The 13068-nt window shown below is 57.6% G+C and overlaps 6 protein-coding genes across 6 annotated transcripts; 2 read left to right on the top strand and 4 right to left on the bottom strand.

The window, feature by feature from the left end:
• Positions 1-736: 736 nt before the first annotated feature.
• On the bottom strand, positions 737-1288 carry P884DRAFT_206968 (uncharacterized protein; the record flags this gene model as incomplete). The annotated part of the gene is made up of 2 exons (XM_069438757.1): positions 737-1015; positions 1118-1288. 2 exons carry the CDS (start codon positions 1286-1288, stop codon positions 737-739), a joined length of 450 nt encoding a protein of 149 aa, XP_069295296.1.
• A 492-nt stretch (positions 1289-1780) lies between these two features.
• Positions 1781-3534, top strand: P884DRAFT_248178 (N2227-like protein-domain-containing protein). Its single transcript, XM_069440540.1, has 2 exons — positions 1781-2043; positions 2383-3534. The coding sequence occupies exons 1-2, from the start codon at positions 1952-1954 to the stop codon at positions 3527-3529; spliced, it is 1239 nt and encodes a 412-aa protein (XP_069295295.1). The 5' UTR covers positions 1781-1951; the 3' UTR covers positions 3530-3534.
• On the bottom strand, positions 3535-5109 carry P884DRAFT_262636 (uncharacterized protein). Its single transcript, XM_069441677.1, has 2 exons — positions 4650-5109; positions 3535-4420 (listed from the first exon to the last, which is right to left on the bottom strand). The coding sequence occupies exons 1-2, from the start codon at positions 4754-4756 to the stop codon at positions 3676-3678; spliced, it is 852 nt and encodes a 283-aa protein (XP_069295294.1). The 5' UTR covers positions 4757-5109; the 3' UTR covers positions 3535-3675.
• Positions 5110-5627: 518 nt separating this feature from the next.
• On the bottom strand, positions 5628-8214 carry P884DRAFT_207037 (uncharacterized protein; the record flags this gene model as incomplete). The annotated part of the gene is made up of 2 exons (XM_069438762.1): positions 5628-7886; positions 7945-8214. 2 exons carry the CDS (start codon positions 8212-8214, stop codon positions 5628-5630), a joined length of 2529 nt encoding a protein of 842 aa, XP_069295293.1.
• A 502-nt stretch (positions 8215-8716) lies between these two features.
• Positions 8717-10910, top strand: P884DRAFT_228628 (phosphatidylserine decarboxylase-domain-containing protein). Its single transcript, XM_069439725.1, has 3 exons — positions 8717-9011; positions 9136-9494; positions 9577-10910. The coding sequence occupies exons 1-3, from the start codon at positions 9003-9005 to the stop codon at positions 10799-10801; spliced, it is 1593 nt and encodes a 530-aa protein (XP_069295292.1). The 5' UTR covers positions 8717-9002; the 3' UTR covers positions 10802-10910.
• Positions 10911-12596, bottom strand: P884DRAFT_262630 (Nitroreductase-like protein). Its single transcript, XM_069441676.1, has 2 exons — positions 11634-12596; positions 10911-11462 (listed from the first exon to the last, which is right to left on the bottom strand). The coding sequence occupies exons 1-2, from the start codon at positions 12167-12169 to the stop codon at positions 11210-11212; spliced, it is 789 nt and encodes a 262-aa protein (XP_069295291.1). The 5' UTR covers positions 12170-12596; the 3' UTR covers positions 10911-11209.
• Positions 12597-13068: the final 472 nt, after the last annotated feature.

Raw genomic sequence — 13068 nt, 5'->3', positions numbered from 1 at the left:
GCCATAACGACCGTCGCGTTGCTCCACCTCACCAACTCCGACACTCTTCCGTACATACACTCTGTTGCAGCTTTTACACACTGCATTCGGACTCTATGCTGTGGCAGACATCAAGCAAGAACCGGGAGCCATAGTATTTTTGCCAGCCCGCTTACGACTTTTGGGAAGTCGTGACTTGCTTACTCTGCTTCCTGTAATCCGTATTGTCTCTGCATACGGCTTATCTACCGATGAGACCAATAACCGTCATATCCTTTTCCGGCTGGTGACTTGTTTCACGCGGACAATCGACGAGCTTCCCAGCTCTGCACGAGACGCCGAGTCTAACACCTGTGAATGCCCATGTCATGAATCTCGAGCGATATTGAAAGAATCCTAGGACGCACATGGAATCTGTTGTCGTCCAGACTGTATTATTTGTTCCCATATGGAGAACACTCTTATCATCTTGCGGGAGGTGAGGCATAAGGCTGAGCGCCAAAGCCAGGCCAACCTGTATTTCTTGAGTGTGATGGTGAAACAGGCGGCCAGAAATAGGCGACCGGTTAAGAATATTCCGAACCCTGTATGGATTACCTTAGTACGAAGGCGTGCATCTGACCGAGTTTGCGGCGTCGACGTAGTGAGAGGAATCGTGGGAACTAGGGTTGCATCGTCACCGTGGCTTCCCCCGTTCAACAGGAACAAGTCGGCTTTAGCGAGTAGGTTTTCGATTCCAAACATGATCGTTTCATGATTACTGCCCCGGGCGAACTCCGTCGGAGGCAGTTTGCGCAGCCTGAGCTTCGATGACCGGCCGTAGTTGAGCCAGAGTGACCTCGACAACTCTTTTAAACGCATCCAACTCCTCCTCTACAGTCCCTCCCAGGCCGGTGCTCGCGAGGCTTATCGAGTTACCCACGTAAACTGGGCGTTGAGTCTTCCTTGCCAGAAGCTTGGCAAGCCTTGTAGTGAACTCGATCGTCGGCTCCACGGTGCAGAGAGCCGTTGCCAACGGCTGGCTGGGATTGTATTTCTGAGCCGACGTCAGCAGTGTTTCCTTTCCTTTCCTTTTATTTTATTTTCTTTTCGTTCTGCCCAATTGGAGTTGCTAGAGACACTGGAAAACAATACATACGTCAGGTAGAGCATAAACGAAAGATCCTAGGGGGGATGGTGAGGTCGCATCTTCCAAAGACGCAGTCGTAAGGAATAGCACGATCGCCTTTGACTTGACGGTCAGGTGGAGATAGATTCGCGTGTCTATAGACCGCGGAAGGGGGAAGGAGATTTGAACCGGAGCATCCATTATGCTGTTGGAAATTGGCCTGCGGGCGCAGAATCTCACAACAGGAAAGCTGCCTACCCTAACTTGGTCCCTGCAGACTGAAGAGGAATGAGAGTTCCGAGCCCAATTTTTTGGGTTTGGGGGGGGGGGGTTAGGGTTGCCAAGCCTGAACTCGGCCCCAAGGCTTGGGTTTACCGTTTCCCATCTCTCAGCTCCTTCTCCGTCGTACAAAAACATGTAACGACTTTAGAGGTCCTATAATCATGGAATATACTCCATTTCATTCCCTTTTCGTTCTTACAAGTTTTTCATCCGGGTGTGTAGAAGTGAATTCAAAGTTTTGCAACACAGCTTTGCGGAAATTGTCTTCCTGTAATATACAGTAACAGTGGCCTTTACTATTTCCTTTTAACGCCGGGTCAACGAGTAATCATCCTAAAGCCTTTCAAATGACTCGCCTTACCAACTTGATGACATTGGGGGTGAACAGACGGTCATTTTGTATGGATCGACTCTTGTCAGCCACAGGAACGGAAAGGCAGGTGCAGTGGCACCCATCACCGTCCCTTGGGCACAAGAGCCCGCCGGTTCCGGCTCCGCTCTTTCCGCCGACCTCCTTCCAACTTTCTGCTGCCCTCAACACGCCGGGTTTTGTCACACTCATCCGACGCAAGCGAACCCGAAATGGAGGATGACACGCAATGGAGCGGTATCGAAAACGGCATCAATGATCCCGAGGAGCTGCAGGTCATTTACCGCACTCTAGATTCTTATCAGTGAGTACAGTTTCCATTTCCAAAATGCCCCACGATTGCTATGCATCAGGTCGACGGCGTCCTGCGAGCCCGCTTGATGTAGCACCGTCGACACGATTTGAGCCCCCCCAAGTCATTACTCTGTATTGTTCCCTAGGAGACACACACTTTCGGTTTTTTTTTTTTTTTTTTTTTTTTTTTTTTTTTTTGCGATAGATCAAAAGGAAACGACTGGCTGCCGCAAAACCCGCCCTGTGTTTCCTCCCTATCCGTTGGGTCCATGAGCGAGTGAGCTCGTCATGGCCGCGGATCTGTCTGCCCTCGAAGCTGCACCGGGGTACGGGTGCTAACAAATGACAGGCAGTATGCTAAAGTAGCCCACTTTCAATGTACGCATCTGCGCAGGCAGGCCTTCTACGCACTGCCCCAGGCCCACTGGCAGCGGCTTGCCGCCCCGCCGTTCAACTATCTCGACACTCTGGACAAGATAGACGATGCCATCGAGTCTAATGCTGAACTCGCACGCATCATCTTCAAGAAGGGTCTGGAGATGTTCCACGTCGGCGTTCCCTCCGAGACGGGTGACCTGAAGCTGCCGCCGCAGTGGAACGGTTCAGCCAAGCCGAACGACATCGACAAGGCCCGGAGCACAATCCGGCAGTTCTACCGTGACTGGTCTGCCGAGGGCGCTGCCGAGCGAGCGGCCAGCTTTGGCCCCGTTATGCGCGCCATCGATGCCGAGCAAGCAGCCAGGGGGCCGGATCAACCGCCGCTCAAGGTGCTCGTTCCCGGGGCCGGCCTCGGCCGGCTCGTCTTCGAGTTGTGTCTCAGGGGATGCGAGACCGAGGGCAATGAGATCTCCTACCACCAGCTGCTGGCGTCGTCATACATCCTCAACTGCTGCGAGCGTCCCGGCAAGCACACAATCTTCCCCTGGATCCACACCTTTTCGAATCATCAATCCAGGGCCAACCATCTGCGCAGCTATTCAATCCCGGATGTGCACTGCGCGACGGAGCTCACAGAGGCAGAGAAGGTACGGCGCGTTGGCTCCATGAGCATGAGCGCCGCCGACTTCTTGTGTCTGTACGCGGAGAAAGACAGGGCGGCGATGTATGACGTGGTGGCCAGCGTCTTCTTTCTTGACACGGCGCCCAATCTCATACGGTACCTGGAGACCATATTCCACTGCCTGAAGCCGGGCGGCATCCTCGTCAACATCGGCCCTCTGCTGTGGCATTTCGAGGGTCGTGTGTGGGATCGGGACGAGCACGACGACGCCGAAGGCGGCCACGATACGTCCGGGATAGCGGACCCTGGCAACTTCGAGCTGACGGACGAGGAGGTGATGTTGTTATTGGCTGATGTCGGGTTCGAGATTGTCTCGAGGGAGACGGGCATTGAGGCGCCCTACATTCTTGATAGAGAGTCCATGTTGCAGACGACATACAGGGCAAGCAGCTGGGTGGCTCGCAAACCGGCGACAGCAGCTGCGGTTCAAGGATAATGAGGCTGTATTTAATCCCGCGAAGCGAAGGGTTTGACGGCTTGCGCACTCAGATAATAATGACAACACACCCGAGCCCTCTCGATTTATCGTCGGCCCCCTTCCCCCCTTTCCGAAATTCCCAACCTAACCTAGCAAACCGGGTTTTACAACTTAACATTCAACTCCCCCCTCTGCCACATGGCCCCGCCGTCGATCTCGATCGCCGCCCCGTTAACGTGCGCGCCCGCCCGGCTGGTCAGGTACACGATGACGCCGGCAATGTCCTCGGGCCGGCCCAAGCGCCTCATGGGATTCGCCTTGGCCAGCGCCTCGGCGCCGCCCGACATTTTCAACAGGCCATTGCTCATCTTGCTCGGGAAGAAGCCGGGGCAGATACTGTTGACGGTGATGCCGCGGGGCCCCAGCTCGACGGCCAGGTTCCTCCCCAGGTGGATCACGGCGGCCTTGCTGGCGCTGTAGCCGTAGGTGCCCTGCTTGCCGAGCGTGCCGATGCCGAGGCCGGCGACGCTGGCGGTGATGACGACGCGGCTGGGGTCCTCGGCGCTGGCGCGCTTCTGCAGCAGCGGGGCGAACTCGCGCACCAGGTTGAAGACGCCGCGCACGTTGAGGTCCATGACCTTGGCGAAGGCGGCGTCCGGGTGGCGGTCGAAGGCCTCGCCCCAGGTCGCGCCCGCGTTGGCGAGCAGCACGTCGACGTGGTCCGTCTGCGCCGACACCTGCGCCAGCAGGTGCCGCACCCCCTCGAGCGTCGACCCGTCCGCCGGCACCGACACCGCCCGCGCCCCCGGCCGCAGGTTGGGCAGCGCGTTGAGCGCCGCGCACGCCGCCTCGCACGCCGCCGCCTTGCGGCTCGAGATGAAGACCGTCTGCGCCCCCGCCTGGAGCAGTCTGTTCTCGTATAACAGCCCCAACCTCGTCCGGCTGCCCAGGCCGCCATCGGGCGGTGCAAGCCGGAGCATGGGATTGATGGTCAGCGTAACTGGTTCTTTCTTTTCTTTTTGTCTGAAGGTGAGAAGGAGAAGAAGGGGAGTGGAAGGGCAGAAGGGTGGAAGGGTGAAAAGCTGGTTTTTTTTTTTGAGGGGGGGTGGTGGGTGAAAAATGTTTGGTATGTCCTTACGCAGAGGCAGCTGTCAAGCCTAGGCCACGGGAGCCGCCTGTTACGACGGCAACTTTGCCTTCAAGAGAGAAGAGGGAAGGGAAGTCGTGGATCTGTGCTTCGGCCATGGTGGCGGATTGGTGTCTGTTCAAGTGAGTGTTTTGGTAATGGAATCGGGTCCGGGCCCCGGAGAGTGGGAACAATTGGTTGGGTGAATGGAGAGAAAAGAAAGAGGTCGGGATGAATGAAGCGTCTTGAAAAAAAAATTCAAGGTCAATTGTAGGTGTGGTATATCAAGATTTATACCTTTTTATCGAAAAGTGCGGGTTGCCGACCAGAATCTCTCTAGTGTATGAATGAACCGAATGTACTCTGTAATCATGCCTGTGTTTCCCCCGGCTTGGCCCCTGCTGTTGTTTTGCGGGGAATCCTGGATGCCTCGGCACGGTGGTCGATAAGCCGAACCAGAGCGCTGGCGCCACGACCCCACTTCGGCTGTCGGCAGCGGCCCCGGGCGACCACCCTGCCGCCAGAGATCGGGCACTCCAACGTCTAGGCCATCAGCTCACCGGCCCTGCGTCTCTTGGCTACTCCGTCCTGCGCATCATGTCCGCTACGGCTACGCGATCAATCCACATCTCATTCACTACCCCGGGATTCGGGAAGGGAGCAAAGGGCCTCTTCATTGACGGCAGCAAAGGACCTCATAGTTTGACCGCTACACAACCTTACTGTCGATGGCTATAAACATCCGGAGTATATGACCTGGCCGGGGACATCTTGGCCTTCTTATTAAGCTGCTTTCTTGCCAATTTGCGCTCACGACACACTCCTGGAACTTGCAGGCTACTTCAACATCAACCCTTCCGGTGACGCCATGGCACGTTACGAGGCAGGGGTTGGAAGAAATCAGAACAAAAGATATTTATTTCGGCCACACAGCGGCAATCCGTGCCACCGCTAAACCGCGTTTCCCTTTCAAAAGTACAGATTGTACTACTACACCTCGACCGAAGGTGGCCGCTGCTGATCCCCAACACTTTGGGATTGCTCCTGTCGAACGGCCTCTCCATGTTCGTCGTTGTTCTGGCGCTCTTCCTGGCCCTGTTGAGTTTGCGAAGCAGTGGCTTGCTCGGACGCTTCCTGGGTGGCGGCGGCGGTGGTGGTAGTGGTGCTGGCGGCGGCAGCAGCAGCAGCAGCCCTCGCCTCCGTAGCCCTCCGTTCCGCCCTCTCGCGCTCCTCCAGCTGTTGGATATGCCTCTCGGCCACCCCGGGAGCAAAGCTGGCAAGGAACAGGATTCCCGCCCTTTCAATCCGCCTTATGCGACCTCTGAGCCAATTTCCATTCTGAATCCTGCGCTGCGCAACCAACCTCGCTGCAATTTGTGCCGGGTCTGGTTCCGCTCCATTCTGGCCGCCTTGGTTGTTGCCGGCCCCTTCTGGTTGTTGTTGTTGTTGTTGTTGCTGCTGCTGCTGCTGCTGCTGCTGAGGTTGGTTGGGATCCGCAAACGGAATCATTCCTTCCAGCTGCTCTCTCACGGGATGGAATGCGTTGTTGATTACTCCATTCAGTATTCCTGTGTTGATTGCAAATACGACGATGAAAGCCAGCACGAGGGACAGCCAGCGCTCCCAGGATGGGTCGGTGTACGAAAACCACCAGGCGAAGGCAACCAGGCGGATGACGAGCCAGATATGCGGCCATGCGGCTGCTACCAACGGGGCAACGCCCGGATTGCCATGGAGATTGATCTGGGGTGCTGGCTGCGCCTCGGCTGCAGCGGGTGGAACCGCCTGCCCGGCCACTGGTCTGCGGCGAATGGCAGGCTGGTGCTCATGGCCCGCTTGAGGTAGCGGTTGCTGTTGCTGCTGCTGCTGCTGCTGCTGCTGCTGAGCGAGGGATTGGGGCAAAGGCTGTTGGCCCGGGGGCAATGGTGGTTGATAAGGTTGCCCGGGCGTAGCTTGGAGATGGATTGGTGGCTGGTCCGCCACGGCTATCGTTGCCTGTCCAGATCCCTGCTGAAGGTGATCCTCAGTGCCGAGCACTTCACTGAAGAACGTGGTGGGGACCGATGAGCGGTAAAAGTTGGGAGCCAATGCGACCGGCCGTGGGGCAGGCGTAGTGTACACCTCTGTGCCATTGTTGATCAGCAGGCCCCGGGGGCCCGAAGGCGACGAGAGGATGTACACCTCTGGGCGTCCATGCTGCGGCTGTGCCGGGGCTTGCGGGTTGCTAGGTCCCACACCGCTGCCGTGGCTGGCAGACCTCGCCGAGAGATCTGGAGTGCCTGCTCGGCTGGCATTTCTCGATAGCCCTGGGAAGATCGGGGTCGTGACTCCCGGCTGAATGGGTTGGATGGGACTGTTGAAGTTGAAGTGAGCAAGATCTGCCGCCATGTTGGCTGGGTGATCTCCTGCCGCGTTCCGTTGCATAGCGCTGGCCATGGCCTGGGCGGCCCGATTGGCGTCTGCTCCGTGGATAATGTTGCGAACTTCGGCTGCCGATAGCGGCCGCGGACCGACAGGGTCCGCGGTCGGACCCGACCCGGCCTGGGCACGGGGCGCAGAACCGGTTGGGGTAATAAGTTCGTTCAGTGTAATCCTGAAGCTATACCGCTGTCCATCTGGTCCGATGCCTTCTCGTGTGACGGTCCGAAAGGCTTGGCCTACGGGGCTATTTCTCCCACCCGCCGCGTCAGCTCCGTTGGCCGGCTGGTTGCTGTTGCTGTTGCTGTTGTTGCTGTTATTGTTGTTATTGTTGTTATTGTTGTTATTGTTGTTATTGTTGTTATTGTTGTTATTGTTGTTATTGTTGTTATTGTTGTTATTGTTGTTATTGTTGGTGTTGGTGGTGTTGTTGTTGCTGCTGCTGCTGCTGCTGCTGCTGCTGTTGTTGTTGTTGTTGTGGTTGTTGTTGTTCGCGTCCTGGGGGTTAAGAGTGGTCATGACAGCACGGGTGGGTTGTTGGTATGCAATTATCTGGCGATAGTTTGCTTCACTTTGTTGAAGTTGGTTCATCCGCTGGAGCAACTCTTGGTGCTGCTGGAGGTGGCGCTGGTGAAGCTGTGAGAATTGGGGAAAGTGTGCCGTCACTTGGGGCGCACCGAGAGGTGCCGAGCCCGGCCGCGCCACGGTGACGTTGGGCGGGTTACGGAGCGCATGGGGAGGATGACGCGGTGCTGCATCGTTGGACGGAGGAGGTGCGTCTCCCGTATCGCGCAGCACGAGGTGGATCGTTTGCTGGTCGCCTGTGCGTATCTACCGCGGGATTCTGTCAGCAAGTAGTGCAACAACCAGGCTTCAGTTCAAGCCTTACCGCTTCCTCCCCGAAAATGTCTTGAAGCGTGTCGGTGTCGCGCGCCAGGAGCCGACCCCGGTGAATCAGCCTTTGGTGGTCGTCCGCCGGCCTCGACGACAGCGACTCCCGGATCCGTTCTCTAAGCTGCTGGATCGTCGTCGTCGCCGGAATACCGGGAAAACGTAGGTTTCCAACACCGGCCGAAGGCGACACAATGTGGAGGTTGACTGCGAGAGGCGCATCCTCTTGCGATTCCGACGAGGAGTTGGCCGGGTGTTGGTCCGCCATCACGCTCGAATTCGGCGGCTGCGGTTATTCGCGCGCTTGGGTTACACGCGATGGTTCGCTCGACACGTTCGCTGAAAGGCGATGAAGTTGTGTGCGGTGGTTCGCAAGCCGTCAATGGTCGGATCGTGAGGAAGGCATGCTCGGTGCCGATTAGGCTGCCGTTTCTGGTTCTGGAATCTTCAAAGCAATTCCACAGACCAAAGCAGAGGGATGATCTTGTAACCGAAGGAGAGTTTGCAGAGGATTGAAATCGCACTCGTCACAGGGTCGAGAAGCAATTCCATTCGGGTTTTGTCTGTTCCACGTTTCTCCCTCCCGCCTGGGCTGCTGACTGCGTTGTATTTCATCGGCTCCAACTTCCACGCTGTCATCCGGAGGATATGCGCTGCGTGCCGGTACCCACTACCCGCGCACCTCTCCAGGTACCGCAGCGTAGCGCTACTCGCCCCACCCGCGCCATCACATGGTGGACATAAAACTGCCTCCCACACACCCTGGTCGTAAATCACAATGCAGCATTAACTGTCGAATTTGGCGAAATTGACCGCCGTCAAGTACCCACAACCTCCGGTACAAAAGGAGATCACCGTCCCAACTCCCTGGGCTTGCGGGAAAAGCCGATCCATCACTGGCTGCTGGTCATCCGTCCGAATGCAAGCACTGCGTCATGAGAGCAACGGCTTGAGCTTACTGTGCAGCGACCTCCCCGCCTCGATCCCTCCCGTCCCGTGCGAACGCGGCGTCCATTGGCGCCACTGCCGAGTCTGCAACTTGTTGCAGGCAGGCCAATGATGCAGGTTCGTCCACTACCTACCTACCCAGAGACAACAACCGCACCGCCATTTGTTCCTCTCTCCCCCCTTCGATCTTGCGTGGTAGGCCAGAGTTTGTTAAACCCAAGGCAAAATGGCGTCGTCACAGATTGGCCCCGTTTCCGCTGCTGTCGGGTTAGCTCGCTCGACCGTTGTCCGACGCTCGGCCTGCCATAGCTGCCGACACATCTCGACCTCTCCGAGGACTGCCTCTCGACGAGCGCAGTCAGCCCAGCGAATCCCCGGCCGCCGCCCTTTTTCGCAGCAGTCCCACAGGCCAACGGCCGACTCCAAGGTGCACGGCTCCAGGATCCGGTGGTATCCCATCCCCGTCGGTCTCGGCGTTGGGTTTCTGGGATTAGTGCAATTCTATAAGGTCTATACTAGGGAGCAGGAAAAGCAGCTCGAAAATGGCGAGCCAGTCCAGCGCCCGAAAAAGAGACCACGGGTCCGCCCAGATGGCCCTTGGTAGGATCTCTCTCCAACCTTTTTTCCTCCCTTACCTTCCCTTGCTATCCGTTCCCGGAATTGGGGTTGACAGGCGGCGCAGGCAGGTGCAAATCATGTCGACATTGCCCCTGAAGGCCATGTCGCGTCTATGGGGCAGGTTCAACGAGCTCACCCTCCCGACCTTTCTCCGCGTTCCCGGCTTCAGACTGTACTCTTTCATCTTCGGCGTCAACCTGGATGAGATTGAGGAAACCGACCTGCGCAAGTTCCCGAACCTGGCTGCCTTCTTCTACCGCACGCTGAAGCCCGGGGTCCGGCCTCTCGATCCCAACCCTAATGCCCTCCTCTCGCCCGCTGATGGACGCCTCCTGCAGTTTGGCCAGATCCAAGGCGGTGACATCGAGCAGGTGAAGGGTATGACCTACACTATCGACGCGCTCCTCGGCCAAAACAGCCCAACCCCGAGCATCTCTGGCCAGACGCCTCTCGACAAGCCCTCCAAGCCCCGCAAGCACGAACTTGAAGGAGATGAAGAACTCATCCAAAGGGACCAGGAGTTTGCGCGCGTGAACGGCATCTCTTACACCCTCCCGGATCTCTTCTCTGGCTCGGAGAAGAAGCACAAGAGCAGTCTCGACCACCCCAAGGACGAGTCCGTCACGCCCTCGCCGACCTCCGTCTCCGAGGTCCGCGCGGAGCTGGCGCTTGGCGAGAAGTCCTGGCTCGACTACCTCACCCCCGGCAGCCGGCACGTGCTCTACTACGCCGTCATCTACCTCGCCCCGGGCGACTACCACCGCTTCCACTCGCCCACCAACTGGGTGGTCGAGCGCCGCCGCCACTTCGCCGGCGAGCTGTACAGCGTGTCCCCGTACCTGCAGCGCACCATGCCCGGGCTCTTCACGCTCAACGAGCGCGTGGTGCTGCTGGGCCGCTGGCGCTGGGGCTTCTTCAGCTACGTGCCCGTCGGCGCGACCAACGTCGGCTCCATCAAGGTCAACTTTGACCGCGAGCTACGCACAAACAGCCTGACCACCGACACCGAGGCCGACAGGGCCGCCGAGGAGGCGGCGAGGCGCGGCGAGCCGTACCTAGGCTATGCGGAAGCCACCTACGAGGCCGCCAGCCCCGTGTTGAGGGGTTACGCGCTGAGGCGGGGCGAGGAGATGGGCGGCTTCCAGTTGGGAAGCACGATCGTGCTCGTGTTTGAGGCGCCAGCCGCGGAGCACGACGAGAACGGGCGCCACATCGGCGGGTGGCAATGGGCCGTGGAGAAAGGGCAGAGAGTCAAGGTCGGGCAGGCGTTGGGGTACGTGGATGCCTAACTCCCCGGCAACTGGTTTGCTGCGAAACCGTGCATAGCGAGAATTATACAAAGGTGTATCCTGGGTAATCTTGTAATTGGCAGATAAAATTCAAATAGACTTGTTTGGTGTTTATAGCTAGAGTAACTGCCCACCTGAGGGGATCGTCGCGACACTCGGGCTCCTCTTTGCAGAGGCTGTGGATTGCAGTGTACACTTTGTCAGAGTCCGAATAGCATCTTTCTCTCTCTCTCTTACTTTATTGTCATTGGCTAAGGAACGTAGTCAAAAACTAGCCCAAGAAACATCCTCCCAACTCCCTGCAATGCGAATCGTCGCCAGATTCCTTCCGCCAAAATATCCCTCCTACCAAACCGAGAAAGGAAAAAGAAAAAAGAAGGAAAAATAATGTTCTCCCGTCATCTTACATTAAGCACCAAAAACCTTGAACTTCTGCTCCAGCGGCAGGAACGTCTTCTCCCCGGCATCAGGGACCTCCTTCCCGCCAAACACGAGCTGGGCAGTCAGCTTCCAGGTGGCAGGGAGCTTCCACTCCTCGGCGACCTTGGCGTCGATGAGCGGGTTGTAGTGCTGCAGGTTAGCACCGAGACCCTCGGCCTCGAGCGCCGTCCACACGGCGAACTGCAGCATGGCGCTGGAGTGGCCGGCCCAGACGGGGAATCTATTGTGTTGTTTAACAACCGCTGTCAGCTTTCTCATTCTTCGTGTCTTCCTATCACTTTATAAACTCCAAGGGCGCAGGAGCTTTAAAAAGGAGAGGAAACAGAAGACAGGAAGAAAAAAGGGGAAAGGGGGGTGAGACGATGCAAAAAAAAAAAAAAAAAAAACCTACCGATCGGCGTACAGGGCGAACTTGGCCTGCATTTCCTCGACGGGGACCTGGTCCTCAAAGAAGAGGGCGGTGCCGGCGGCGGCCTTGAACATGGCCATCTTCTGGGCGGTGCTCTCCCACTGCTCGGCCGGGACGACGCCCTTGAGGACGTCGGCGGTCAGGTCCCACAGCTTGTCGTGCTCGGCGCCGAAGAGGACGACGGCCCGGTTCGACTGCGAGTTGAAGCTCGAGGGGACGTGCTGCAGCGCCTCGGACACGATGGTCTGCACCCGCTCGGGGGTGATGGGGAGCGTCTTGTTGAGCGGGTAGTAGGTCCGGCGGGCCTTGACCAGGGCGAGGAAGCCGTCCGCGTTGCCCGCCTTGGGCGCGGTCGTGGTCTGGGAAACGCTGCCCATCTTGGAGGTCTTGCTGGTGGTGGTGGTGGTGGTGGTGAAGGGTCGAGGGCTGGTGGTTGTGGCTTTGTGGAGCTGAAGAGCACTAATCAGAGAACGGGGCTTGGAGATGGTTCGAGAGGCTGCGGTGAAGAGTCTCTGCATGTGATGTGGTCTGGGCTGTTCAGGAGGCCGGATGGTGAGGAGACGAAGTGGACATGGTTGGCGACCGAGGGAGAGGGACACACACACATATATATATATACAAATTAAATTGCAAACGAGAGGGTCTCACCAGCTACTACTACCCAGCGGATCATTCCCACCCCCTCCTTGCGACCAGTCGTAGCAAGCTCGCGGCTAGACTCGCGGGAACCGGCGCGCGCGCTTCTCTCGCCATCCTCTCTAATCCGTACACTACTCGGATCCCCACATTGGTTCCATCGGACAAGTGTTCGGACCTGGATCCTGCCGCGCGCGAGACCAATGTGGGAAACCCTGCTTTTTAACGTCTACTCCCTGCATATGTAAGCAATCGCGGAGCGTTACGGCAGCACGACGTTGGTCGTGCGATTCTCCAATCAGGGCGGAGCCGTGGGCCGAATTAGGAAGAAGCGAGCGGTCCGATGCTCAGGTGTGTGCGTTGGAGACGTATTTCAAATCTCTGACAGAGCACGTGGAGAAAGGGGAGCCCCTGCCGATTGAGAAGCCCATGGAAACAGCGAGCACCAACCGCCGTTCGGCAGTTCCCACTATGTACTCCCACGGTGCCCAGCAGCCAATCCAGAACCCACACCCTCTCCGCCTGCCGTCCCGACGAGGTAAACGCGCGGGACTTTCTCTGCTATCCTGCAACGCCGCTAAGCGGGCCGTAACCAACAACGGATTCGACACCAAAACGCTAGCGTTGGCGTAATCATGCATCATCGGAGGAATGAAGGATGAGGATCTGCTCTCCTGTCTCTCGGTATGTCATATGATGTAATATCTGCCAACATCATGCCCTTAACTGCTGCTCACCTCTGCGCTGTCCGAGACAGGTTGATGTATGTAGAATGATGCCC

The sequence above is a fragment of the Thermothelomyces heterothallicus genome (assembly GCF_042370625.1).
Source record: "Thermothelomyces heterothallicus CBS 202.75 unplaced genomic scaffold P884_scaffold_22, whole genome shotgun sequence".
In the NCBI taxonomy this organism is placed as follows: domain Eukaryota; kingdom Fungi; phylum Ascomycota; class Sordariomycetes; order Sordariales; family Chaetomiaceae; genus Thermothelomyces; species Thermothelomyces heterothallicus.
This window is presented reverse-complemented; position numbering and strand designations above follow the sequence as displayed.

Bases quoted from the DNA above. Each gene is read 5' to 3' on its own strand.
- P884DRAFT_248178 (XM_069440540.1), top strand. From the start codon at position 1,952: ATGGAGGATGACACGCAATGGAGCGGTATCGAAAACGGCATCAATGAT. The intron at 2,044-2,382 runs GTGAGTACAGTT...AACAAATGACAG, and splicing joins CGCACTCTAGATTCTTATCA to GCAGTATGCTAAAGTAGCCC.
- P884DRAFT_262636 (XM_069441677.1), bottom strand. From the start codon at position 4,756: ATGGCCGAAGCACAGATCCACGACTTCCCTTCCCTCTTCTCTCTTGAA. The intron at 4,421-4,649 runs GTAAGGACATAC...ATACGAGAACAG, and splicing joins GGCTTGACAGCTGCCTCTGC to ACTGCTCCAGGCGGGGGCGC.
- P884DRAFT_228628 (XM_069439725.1), top strand. The intron at 9,495-9,576 runs GTAGGATCTCTC...CAGGCGGCGCAG, and splicing joins GTCCGCCCAGATGGCCCTTG to GCAGGTGCAAATCATGTCGA.
- P884DRAFT_262630 (XM_069441676.1), bottom strand. From the start codon at position 12,169: ATGCAGAGACTCTTCACCGCAGCCTCTCGAACCATCTCCAAGCCCCGT. The intron at 11,463-11,633 runs GTAGGTTTTTTT...ACAACACAATAG, and splicing joins TTCGCCCTGTACGCCGATCG to ATTCCCCGTCTGGGCCGGCC.